The sequence below is a fragment of the Mizuhopecten yessoensis genome, unplaced genomic scaffold (assembly GCF_002113885.1).
Source record: "Mizuhopecten yessoensis strain PY_sf001 unplaced genomic scaffold, ASM211388v2 scaffold465, whole genome shotgun sequence".
NCBI classification, from domain to species: Eukaryota; Metazoa; Mollusca; class Bivalvia; order Pectinida; family Pectinidae; genus Mizuhopecten; species Mizuhopecten yessoensis.
In genome coordinates, this window is record NW_018403560.1 from 302,383 (window position 1) to 315,197 (window position 12,815).

General features: G+C 35.7%; 1 protein-coding gene across 7 annotated transcripts in view; it reads left to right on the plus strand.

The window, feature by feature from the left end:
* The window catches only part of LOC110449538 (serine/threonine-protein kinase D3-like), an 83,274-nt gene that overhangs the window by 19,302 nt on the left and 51,157 nt on the right, over nt 1–12,815 (plus strand). For all 7 annotated transcript variants that reach the window (XM_021496478.1, XM_021496495.1, XM_021496501.1 and 4 more), the window contains 4 exons: nt 1,686–1,824; nt 9,081–9,212; nt 9,616–9,764; nt 10,265–10,493. In XM_021496478.1, coding sequence (XP_021352153.1) covers nt 1,686–1,824; nt 9,081–9,212; nt 9,616–9,764; nt 10,265–10,493 — 649 coding nt within the window. The remainder of the gene's footprint in view (nt 1–1,685; nt 1,825–9,080; nt 9,213–9,615; nt 9,765–10,264; nt 10,494–12,815) is intronic.

The following is a 12,815-nucleotide window of genomic DNA, read 5'->3' on the forward strand; positions in this document are numbered from 1 at the left end:
TTACGATGAGAGATTTAAACACACTCTATATAACCTTTGTTTTGTCCATAGCTTCCTAGCTATTTCTACATACCTTATTTTTGAAAGCCAAAAGTGGGAAGCTGAGCATTTCTAGTGTTTGGCCTGATGTACCACATTGTGGTGTATAATTGTATGTAATTGTTTTGATGGCCTGTTGAAAGTGGATGTAATTATTTACATGCATGTGGTTGTGTACACAGAATTGGTTATTATTTTTTCTTTCTTATTTTTTCATGAAGAAATAGACATTTTCTACATAAATCTTTTGGTAATGCACTGAGCTCTGTATGTGAGCACTGTATGTGAGCACTGTACTATGGTATAGTGCATTGGTAATTTGTTGTAAACGTCAAATGTACCGGAGCAGCCCAGCTTATAACGTGTGTTGGGACTCTGCAGACATCAGGAGCCCATTAAAAGCAAACTACTCCATAAATGCTAAATAAGAATTTTCAATTTGTTTTGTGTTTTCACTATTTTTGCTATCTAACAAAAGAGGAAATTCAACTTAACATGAGGCGGAAATGGTGATAAATACAGCTATGTTTATGAAGTTTTGAAACAATTGAAGGTAGAATTCCAACACCAGTGCATTGCATTTGAAGAAAAGGCGAAAATTGTTGGTGGATGAAAATATAACATTTTACTTATTGCTAGGCCTAACCAGCCCACTGATATTTATGTTGCATGTTTTCCAAAAAGTGGTTATTATTAAATATCGGTGGACAGGTGATCTATGCCAAGTGATAAAAAATGTTTTTATTCTGTCCATCCTTGAATATTTGCAACAAACCACAAGTGCATGAACACCAGCTGAATTGTAAGCCACACCATAACTAGACATTTCAGTTCTGTATATAAGGGGGAGAAAGACCCCCAGGGGAATAAGGGGTAATTATGCCTTATTAACTAAAGCTGGGAAATATATTGGGAAATATCTTTAAAGCAACTTTTACATAACTTGACAGATTTTGACTTAGGCTTTAAAAAATATCAATGTTTCCACAGTATAGCTACCTATGTCCTGAATTTGGATGCTTATAATTAGCCTGAAATTTTAGTATAAATGTTCACATTTGAAATCTATGGATAAAAATCAGACCCAATTGTTTGTTTTTTGTTCATAAAAAACCCTTGTAGACAGCTTTAAACCACCTTAGCTTACAGCTGTAAAGTACCAAAGATGGAGATAATGTAAGACAATGGAGAGTATCGTCCTATGTACTGCACTTGTATCAACTTAATTAGGCCACTAGCTGTTCCTATGTTGAACACTATTTTTATCTCTCTGAGAATCTACATGAATTGGTCTTACTAGTCTAGCATTTCATATATATATAGTATTCAAAGACAAGGGTAATAGAAAAATGAAAACCTGCAGCAATATATCACTAAATCTGCCTAATTTTACAATTGTGTTCAAGGTTTTACTATACCATGATATTAAAGTATGTTGCACAGTGCTATATTAGTCTATACATATTATGTTACACTTTTACAGCTTTATATGTCGGACCACACATGTATGTAAATCCCACCAGGGTTCATAACTCTACATAAATCATAATGTTCTATAAAAAGTTTTCATTTAGGATGGCACTTCCTGTTAACTATGCAAATGGTTGTTTGTCCTTCAAGGCTGATGTGGTTTATTTATTTGCCAGTTTCCTGAGCATGGGTTTTATGGCCTGGTGGACAAAATACTTCTATTCCGCCATGATGTCAGTAGTGCCAATGTCCTCCAGATGATCAACTCACCGGCCGACGTTAAGGAAGGATGCTTGGTAGAGGTCGTCTTGTCTGGTAAGTACCTGTCACAGTGTTACAGGTGACATTACACTGTCCAACTAACTGTTACCCCAGGTGACATTACACTGTCCAACTAATTGTTACCCCAGGTGACATTACACTGTTTTCCAACTAGTTTGTTTGGTAATTAGAGTACCAAGTCTTTCAGATGTAGAGATGCAAATAAAGGATAAAATCATATAGGATGTATTTGGCCTATTTGCTACCAAAATGACCTTTGAAATGTATACTTTTTAATAAATTTACCAAGTATAACAATAGTTATTCAGACATATGTATCCTCTTTTGTGGAGTGAGTTTGGAATTTTTTCTTCAATTTTACAATGAAATTCGTCAAGGAGTCTTTCTAGAACCTACATGTATTCTAGGGTACCATTTTTGGTTATTTGTAAAACTATTTTAAGTACTGACAAATTTCTAGTTATTCAAACGAAATCCAAGCAGAAATAGACTTTGAGATACTGAGACAGATATTAAGTTTGTATTGACTGAAACCTGACCTATCCAGGAAATAGACTGTGAGATACTGAGACAGATATTAAGTTTGTATTGACTGAAACCTGACCTTTCCAGGAAATAGACTCACTGTTTCAGTCCAGTAGCCTGATTTAGGCTGTTCAGCAATTTTCTGATGTGATAAAGCATGTCTTGACTATAACGGCATTTTATTGCATTGCCGTGAATGCGTTTCTCAAGGTTGTTGGCCATGACAAAATGTCGTTTAATAAGAATCAAAGGCCATTGTAGAATTTTTGGTGTTGTTGAAAAATCGATTGTTTTGGCTTAATTGCAAAATTAAGTACCTGCAAAGAAAATTAAAAGTAGGAAGACTTGTGAGCAGGACAGTAACAGCAAAAACAATTGTACATGTTATGACACAAACATTTTATAAATTATACAAAATACTGTATAAATGCTGTACGTTATTATATGTTTGACCATAGTTTGGTAACAAATTGTACCTGTACTGGTATCTCAATCACAGCTTGGTAAAAAGTTGTAAAAGCAAGGTCACAGCTTGGTATGTTAAAGGTGACAAATTGGTTATAATTTAAGTTGTACAAGCTTAAGTAAGGTCATAGCTAGATGAAAAGTTGCAGGTGACAAATTTGTTATAAGTTGTAAAAGTAAGGTCACATCTAGATTACAAGTGGTGATGATCGAGTTAGTACACATTGTTCTTGCAAGACTACAGTGTAATAGCAAGTTGTACATGCAAGACCACAGGTTCATAGCAAGTTGTACAAGTAAGACCACAGCTAGATAACAAGTTGCAAATGCAGGACCACAGCTAGGTAACAAGTTGTACATGCAGGACCACAGCTAGGTAACAAGTTGTACAAGTAAGACCACAGCTAGGTAAAAAGTTGTACATGCAAGACCACAGCTAGGTAACAAGTTGTACATGCAAGACCACAGCTAGGTAACAAATTGTACATGCAAGACCACAGCTAGGTAAAAAGTTGTACATGCAAGACCACAGCTAGGTAACAAGTTGTACATGCAAGACCACAGCTAGGTAACAAGTTGTAAAAGTAAGACCACAGCTAGGTAACAAGTTGTACATGCACAACCACAGCTAGGTAACACGTTGTACATGCAAGACCATGCACCACTAGGTAACAAGATTTTAGTGACAAATTGATAACAAGTTGTATAAGTAAGACCACAGCTAGGTAACAAGTTGTACATGTAAGACCACAGCTAGGTAACAAGTTGTACATGTAAGACCACAGAGTGGTACCACATTATACATGTTAGTCTACAATTTGATGCTGCTGCTCAGATATTGAGCTCATTTTGGTACTACCTCCTATCTGACAACTGACAACATTGCTCTATATAGCTATTGGATTCCTGTATCTGCAGTAGGTTATAGGGTAGCATTGGTGTCAGTAGTTGTAAACCTTGGTGTACAATAGGCTATCAATTCCAACAAAATGCCAAAACTGGTTGAACCTTATGCATTAGTTATATATGGATAGAGAAGACTTGCAAACTGTTCTTATTTTTGAAGGAGCAACACGGTACAATAACATTAGTGAACATACTAGATGATGTATATAGAGAGGGTAGACTCTCCTACCGACAGATTCTCTTTACCCTGTGTGTATGTGGTACAGATTAACCCTATATATCTACACGGGAGAGTAACAGTCTCCTAAAGTACAATCAATGATACAATCAGTGTTTTGGTGACCTTTTGTGGATTTATGGTGGATAATGTTTTATGCCTTAATCTTCTAAGTTTGAAATCACTGTTTCAGTTTTAATCATACAGTCAGTGGTTTTTTTAATTAATTTTTACGAAAGCCTGGATTTTCTACACAATTTGGGAAAATAAGTCCATATTTTCATTGAAATTGGGAAGATATCCCACATGTTTTGCAACATTTGTGAAAATTTAGCAGTTTTTTGCTGGGGCAGCAGCCTGGTTTTTTTATTCGATTGTAGGACTTAATGGCAAAAAGAATCGCTGGCAGTAGATTTGAATTTGAACGTATTCTATGAAAATTTTCTTCTGAACGTTAATCAGTTATAAAAGATGACTTAAGTTATCTTCATGATTTTGTCTTTGAATTAATCTATATATCATCGAATAGTTTGAGGTATTTTGCCAAAAAGTATGATAATATCTGCATTTGTAATTCCAAAGGCAATACGATTACCTTCATATGTTCGTTCCTCGGCATTCAACCATGAAACTTGCATAATAAATCATGTTAAATTTAGAGGTATGCATGCATGCAAATAAGAGAAATCTAATATGTATATGATAAACAATATACATGTACATGAGTAATAATAAAGACCTAAAGGTACCTGTAATTAGATGTACAAGTGTGACCAGCAGATGTGTTACACATGTGTAATTAGAAGTACAAGTGTGACCAGCAGATGTGTTACACATGTGTAATTTGATGTACAAGTGTGACCAGCAGATGTGTTACACATGGGTAATTAGATGTACAAGTGTGACCAGCAGATGTGAGACACATGTGTAATTAGATGTACAAGTGTGACCAGTAGATGTGTTACACATGTGTCATTAGATGTACAAGTGTGACCAACAGATGTGTTACACATGTGTAATTAGATGTACAAGAGTGACCAGCAGATGTGTGTCACATGTGTAATTAGATGAACAAGTGTGACCAGCAAAAGTGTTACACATGTGTAATTAGATGTACAAGTGTGACCAGCAGATCTGTTACACATGTGTAATTAGATGTACAAGTGTGACCAGTAGATGTGTTACACATGTGTAATTAGATGTATAAGTGTGACCAGCAGATGTGTTACACATGTGTCATTAGATGTACAAGTGTGACCAGCAGATGTGTGTCACATGTGTAATTTGATGAACAAGTGTGACCAGCAGACGTGTTACACATGTGTAATTAGATGTACAAGTGTGACCAGTAGATGTGTTACACATGTGTAATTAGATGTATAAGTGTGACCAGCAGATGTGTTACACATGTGTCATTAGATGTACAAGTTTGACCAGCAGATGTGTTACACATGTGTAATTATATGTACAAGTGTGACCAGCAGATGTGTTACACATGTGTAATTATATGTACAAGTGTGACCAGCAGATGTGTTACACATGTGTAATTTGATGTACAAGTGTGACCAGCAGATGTGTTACACATGGGTAATTAGATGTACAAGTGTGACCAGCAGATGTGAGACACATGTGTAATTAGATGTACAAGTGTGACCAGCAGATGTGTGACACATGTGTAATTAGAATTGTATGTGACCAGCAGATATCGTCATGTGTGACCCATGTGTGTGATTAAAGGTATATACTGTATGAGACCAGCAGATGTGTGACCCATGTGTGTAATTAGAGTTATGTATATTGTATTTGATCAGCAGATGTGTCACATGTGCTATTTGAGGTAACATGAAAGATGTGTAATTACAGGTTAAATAAACAGACATGTGTACAGATGTTTGGCACATGTGTCTCAAGACATATGTCATCCGAAGTAGAGACATATGTAAACAAGAAGATGTTGGTTACAAATATGTTTATCGTTTGAGGTGCACTTAAGATTTTGTACCTAAACTTAATGTGACTGTCTTCCAGGCCAGTAGATGTTATCTCAATTAGTCTTAAGATAGATAGATCCATTTATAGATGTAGGTTAAGATAAGAAAAGGGAACTAAATGTGTAACTGATATATTAAATGTCAAAGATAAGAAGTTTGTGAAATGTGGACTTGTATAGTTTTGTCTTCACTATAATGGATATATACACAGGTAGGTACGGACTGAATCCAGATCCTGTCAGGGTCATTAATGGCGTGGGATGTGGGAGTAATTGTCCTACTATCTGTCCACAGAGAAATGTGTAGTGTCATCGGTTACTACATATAGTTGAATATCCAGAGGGCCATACAGGTCAATACAAATCTTCCCGCATATATTGTATACTTTATCAAGACTTATAATCACTATCCAAAGATATCAGGAGCATTTCGTAGGAATATATATATGACAACTGTCTGTAAAAAAGAAGAGGAGACGTGTGTCGGCTATTCACTGTGAGTTCTGTCTTATCAAACATATAATACACCACCAGTAGGATTATATTGTCATACACAAATTTCCTATTACATAGGTTTACATCAAAATGGATATAATACAATATTAGGGACTTAGCTACATGGACATAGTACAGGGTACAATACGGGACTATACACTAGGTTAAACCATGGCTTATAAATACATAGAAATGGATATATGGTATTGTATGAAACTTATAATGACTAGGTAAATTATGGTTTAAACAGAATGATCTGGGTTCTGTTTAGCCAGGTAACCATTGGTTGCCTTGGTGACAATAGAACACAACAGGAGCTGTATACTTCTGTAGAAGATATCTACTGGATTGTATAGCAGAGACTCTGGGTAAACAAAGCCCTTAATGAAATCTTAAATATGTTTGCTTCTTTTTACAGTTCAATGACTGTTATATGTCACTATGCACACCTCTGTGGCACACTGTACATCAGGACTTGTTAATCGCACAAAGAAACCATTAATAGTGTATCCTTGCATCTGGCTTAGTTAACATAGGTTACAATACTCTTATGATATAGATCACCTTTTTCTTAAAAACCAAGAGGCTTAGGGTCATGATATTTGGCCAGTAGCATGCTGAGGGTTGGTGGCTATCAAATTCTTCAGATTGGATGACCTTGACCAATTTTCAAGGTATATTTCTTCATTAGGTTCGTGATATTTGGTCAGTAGCATGATTGTGTGAAGCACTATCAAATTTGCCCAGATAAATGAACTCAGGAGTACTTCCTTGGTTAGAGGGGTAAGATGCGAAAACATTTTAAGACTTCTGGTTTACCAAGAGACTCTCGTTTGTTTAAACATATACGTACAATGTAACCTTCACCCACTCAACGTTACATAAGTCAAGTATGTTAAGAACTTCAAATAATGTTTTCTACAATAAAAACTTTGCGGTCAAGAATGATGGTATTTGGAGGGCAAATAATTTTGTTTTAAATGATTTATCTTGACTATATATAAAACTTGTTCTGTTACCCTTGATGGCCATTTTAATTTCCCTTTGCCAATGAGATTGAAGGCACCATCATTTCAATGTTATAGCTAACTCTATCTGAATTTTTCAGAAGAGGGCGAAATTGTTCATATTCCTTTCTTGTTGACTGTAATCTGCCATTACTAGTATTTTAAACAAGATTATATATATTTGTTGTCTCTGAAATAGTGGACTGTAAATAGAATTTGATTGGAGATATAATCCTTATATATAAAGACCAGGGGTTATATACAGGGATGGCCTGTAGTCTCAGACACAAATCACATTAATGGTATGGAGATAATATAATGTCCAGTTATAAAACAAAGAATGGCCACCAGCTGCATCAAGCTCTACTTCATGGTGTGTAGGTAAAGAACTTTTCTGTGTAAGTTATTTAGATTGTATAGCAAACATCTTCTGGGTATAATGTTATTATTTCAAGATGATTTACAAAATAACAAATTACAGACAGAAATCAGACAAGCTTATGGTGAGTTATGGGGAAATGCTTTTATTTCAATTTGTCAGGCAGTGGGAAAGTCTTGAGTTGGAAGCCTAATATACATGCATTGTTTAGATGGAAAGCTAATGCAGGCTTCATTTAATGCCTTGTGTATATCCCCATTTATCTAATGCATACCTAGTTTGCCAGGGTATAACAAATAATGATTTATTGAAATTGATATTATTGTTTTGCAACAATTTTTGCAAAAGTGAAGCATTTGTATGATCAATAAGACTTCTCAGATATATGATTACATCTTTCGTAATTAAAGCTGCATTGTAACAATCCCATCTCTCCGTGATTAATGTTTCCAGTCGGTATAGTTCCCTTGTATATTCCTACATAATGACCAAATCCCCTGTGCTGTTGCATGTTTGGTAAAAGTGCTAATGCACTTAGTCAAGGTTACTTGACACACCGGTCATGACCGCTTTGTTTTTGACTCCACAGAGAATCAAAGGAGATCATTTCTGAGTCATAATTTCTTAACTTTTTCAAGCAGGTTAACAAAACTTCATGTGTAGTCACATCTTGAGATGAGTTTGTGTCGTGCACTCAGACAATACTGAGATACAGTGACCTATATTTTTTATCAACTGAGTATTTAAGAGAGTTTGTCCTCGAGCTATGACATTATTGAGATTTTTTTTGATTTTTTTTTATTATTGAGATTCTTACTAATTGTTGTTACTTTTTATCCCAATAGATCCAAAAACCAAAAATGGACACCTTGACCTCTGATTTGTTTTACAAATATTCTATATAAGGTCCTGACCAAATATTCTTTTTCCCGTGCTGATCTAACAAGATTGTCAACCTTGCCTCTGATTGGCCAAGACAATATTTTTTCTCGAGAAGTGATCGACTCCAATTGCTGTAAAAAAATGTATGACTTTCCTTCAAAGAAGTTTTACTTTACACCGCTGCAGATCTATAGCTTGTCACCGAACTCAATACCTGAGGTACATAAGTTTCTGTTTGACGGTCCCACCTAAGTGTTCTTCATTTTCGTGTTTAAGAAGAATGAAGTATGGATGTGCCTGGCCTCTGATTTGCTTAGACATTTTCATTCTGTGACATGTTTTTATAAACATGTACTACACCTATTATTGTACCTTGCATTGTGTGATGTTTTGTTGACAAAATCTGTGTTATATATATTGTAGCCCAGACCACTATGGAGGACCTACAGATCAGGCCTCACCTGCTGTTTGTACACTCTTACAAATCACCACACTTCTGTGATTTCTGTGGGGAGATGCTCTTTGGACTCGTCAAACAGGGCCTAAAGTGTGAAGGTATGTTATCACTGCACAGCTGTTCAATTACTTGGATTTAATCAAATATAACATCTCTTTTTTTTGGATAAGATTTTTTTTTGAATTCCTTAAATCATATACTTGAACTTTGAATGAAATATTCTAATCATTTGGAGTACTAGTCACACAGTACAACAAAAGAGACCTTAATTTCACCAATACCTTTAACCATGATCACTCCTTTGGATTTGGCACACTTAACCCTTCCACCACTGTAAACTATAATGGACTCATCCATATAAATGCATGGTAGAGTCTACTAAAGTTACATAGGGGTGAAAGGGTTAAATAGGCAAAAACCATTGGTAAAACTCATTTTTGAGGGAAAAGCCCTATTCATCACAAAATGTATACATTATATATTGTTTATTATGTTCGACAGGGTGTGGCTTGAACTTCCATAAACGTTGTGCCTTCAAGATTCCCAACAATTGCTCATATGACCGTCAACGGCGGCCATCGACCAGTAGTCTGTCATACTCCATGAGGGAGAAGGTGGACATGAACACTATGCCAGACACAGGAAGTCAGGTAAACCTTTAAACTTTCCCGTCTCATATCTAAAACAGGAAGTCAGGTAAACCTTTAAACTTTCCCGTCTCATATCTACAACAGGAAGTCAGGTAAACTTTTGAACTTTCCCGTCTCATATCTAAAACAGGAAGTCAGGTAAACCTTTAAACTTTCCCGTCTCATATCTAAAACAGAAAGTCAGGTAAACCTTTAAACTTTCCCCTCTCATATCTAAAATAGAAAGTCAGGTAAACCTTTAAACTTTCCCCTCTCATATCTAAAACAGAAAGTCAGGTAAATCTTCAAAATTCTTTGTCATTTTGAGCAACACATGAACAGAAAAAAAATTACAGGATAAATTTTCCTTAAACCAGGAAAAGGAAAGCAAGACAAAAAGGATGTAATTGGAGCATTAAAGGGCTGTATAAACTTCCAATCAATGTTCTAGGTTCAAATGTAGAATGCTGGTATGTTTGCAAAGGCAGATTTTCATTTGATCATGAATATTTTGTTTACAGACTCTAGCAGTACCAAATCAACAGTCTCTCCCGCTGGTGGGGGAACCACGCAGCAGTCGCTCCAAGTCATTAGGGGGGCGACCAATCTGGATGGAGCGAGAATTGTATGGGCGCATCAAACTCAAAGTGCCTCACACATTCAATGTCCACAACTACACACGCCCCACTATCTGCCAGTGGTGCCGTCGGCTACTCAAGGGTCTCTTCAGGCAGGGCCTGCAGTGTAAAGGTCAGTGTTCATAAACTTGATAAAGGAAAGTAAAAGGCATTATAAATAACCTTGAGATAGGGATACAGTGTAAAGGTCTGTGTTAATAACCTTGAGATAGGGATACAGTGTAAAGGTCAATAATTATAATCTATAAATTGGGATGAAGTCTAAAGTTCAGTGTTAATGACCTTGACATAGGGAAACAGTGTAAAGGTCTATGTTATTAACCTTTAGATGGCGATATCAAATAAAGGTCAGTGTTAAGCTTTAAAATGGGAAACATTGTAAGGATCAGTTTAAATGATCTTTAGATTGCGATGCAGTATAAAGGTCAGTGTTAATGACTTTGAGATGAGGATATAGTGTAAAGGTCAGTGTTAATGACCTTGAGATGAAGATTCAGTGTTAAGGTCCGTGTTATTTACCTTGAGATGAGGATACAGTGTTAAGGTCAGTGTTAATGACCTTGAGATGAGGATACAGTGTTAAGGTCAGTGTTAATGACCTTGAGATGAGGATACAGTGTAAAGGTCAGTTTTAATGACTTTGAGATGGGGATACAATGTAGAAGTCAATGTTAAAGACCTTGAGATAGGGAAACAGTGTTAAGGTCAGTGTTAATGACTTTAAGATGGGGTAATTGTGTAAAGGTCAGTGTTAATGACTTTAAGATGGGGATATTGTCTAAGGTCAGTGTTAATGACTTTAAGATGGGGATATTGTGTAAAGGTCAGTGTTAATGACCTTAAGATGGGGATACTGTGTAAAGGTCAGTGTTAATGACCTTTAGAAAAGGATACAGTATAAATTAAAGGAAACTGAAGATCAGTGTTAATAACCATGACCCAGGAATGCAATGTAAATGTTGAAATAACGATTCCTTTGGATGCAGATACAGTGTAAATGATATTACATTGTATAAATAACCTTGAGAAACTGAGAAGGTCAGTGTAAATCACCTGGAGAGGGAAATGAAATGTAAATGTTAGTGCTAACAACCTTAAAACAGTGAATACATTGTAAAGATCATCATAGACAGCATTACACACAGAACACAAGGTGTACAGTTTGCTGTAGGTAAGTTACTTTATTCTGGAAAATGTTTGCCTAGCCAATGTAGACCAAATCTATTTGCCCTCCACTAGTAAAATTCATCTTCACTTAGTGTTAATTTGCTCTTAACATGTTACAACTATATATGGTATACTATGTACTAATTACCTGACATTACAGAGTGTAAAAAAGGCAAAAGTTAAATTGTGGCAAAACATTCAAATGTGACTAATAAGGGCCCCGTATCGGAGATACGGGTGCCCTATAGTAATCACTCTGTATGTTTGTCTGTCTGTCTGTCTGTACACAAATTTTGTTCCTGGCTGATAACTACGGTATTTATTGACCGATTTAAATGAAACTTGGTCAAGATGTTCAGTTCACAAAAATACACAGGTATATATATAAAAGTTCAAGGTCAAAGGTCAAGGTCATTAGGTTTAAAGGTCTAGGTCAATTTTGCATCTTTTCACTGATGGACATTTCGTTATGACATGATGAAGAAAAGTTGTTCAGAATTAAAAAAAAAGAGTCAACTGACCAGAGGTCAAGGTCTAATTTTGTAGCTTTTCATTAATGAGCATTTTATGACATTATGAAGCAAAGAAAAAATATACTGAGGTAAAAAATTGAGGTCAAAGGTCAAGGTCATTGGAGTCAAAGGTCAAGGTCAAATTTTGCATGTTTTCACTGATGCACATTTTTTTATGACATGATGAAGCAAAGTTGGTTGGAATTAATCAACTGACCAAAGGTCAAGATCCCTGGGTCAGTGTTAGATTTTGTATCTTTTCACTGGTGAACATTTTGTTATGATCCTTTGGAGAATGTTGCTCATAATTAAACAAGGAGTCAATTGACCAAAGGTCAAGGTCACTGGGTCAAAAGTCAATGTGATATTTAAGGTGAAATACCGGTATAACAAATCAAAGCTAACAAATGAATATTGCACCAGTATTTACATTTCTGTTTGCCAAGCAAATATGGAGGTGGAAGGAAACAAGACTCAGATCATAGTATATGTGAAATGTATATTTTGCGTCTTTGCGATTCTTTATGAAGTCCAAATGTCAAACGCCAAGCTCTGTTATATTGGCAAATTGCTTCTTGATGATTATGGGGGATATATTGCCACAGGACGGGCCCTAACTGACCTGTCAGTGTTCTAGTTTTTACTGTATACATTGTTTACTGTGAATGGTACAAGTATCAGTAGCGTTTCAGCTTAACATTAAAAGATTTAAACATTTCTATTATGACATCAATAACGGCAGAATAACATAAGTT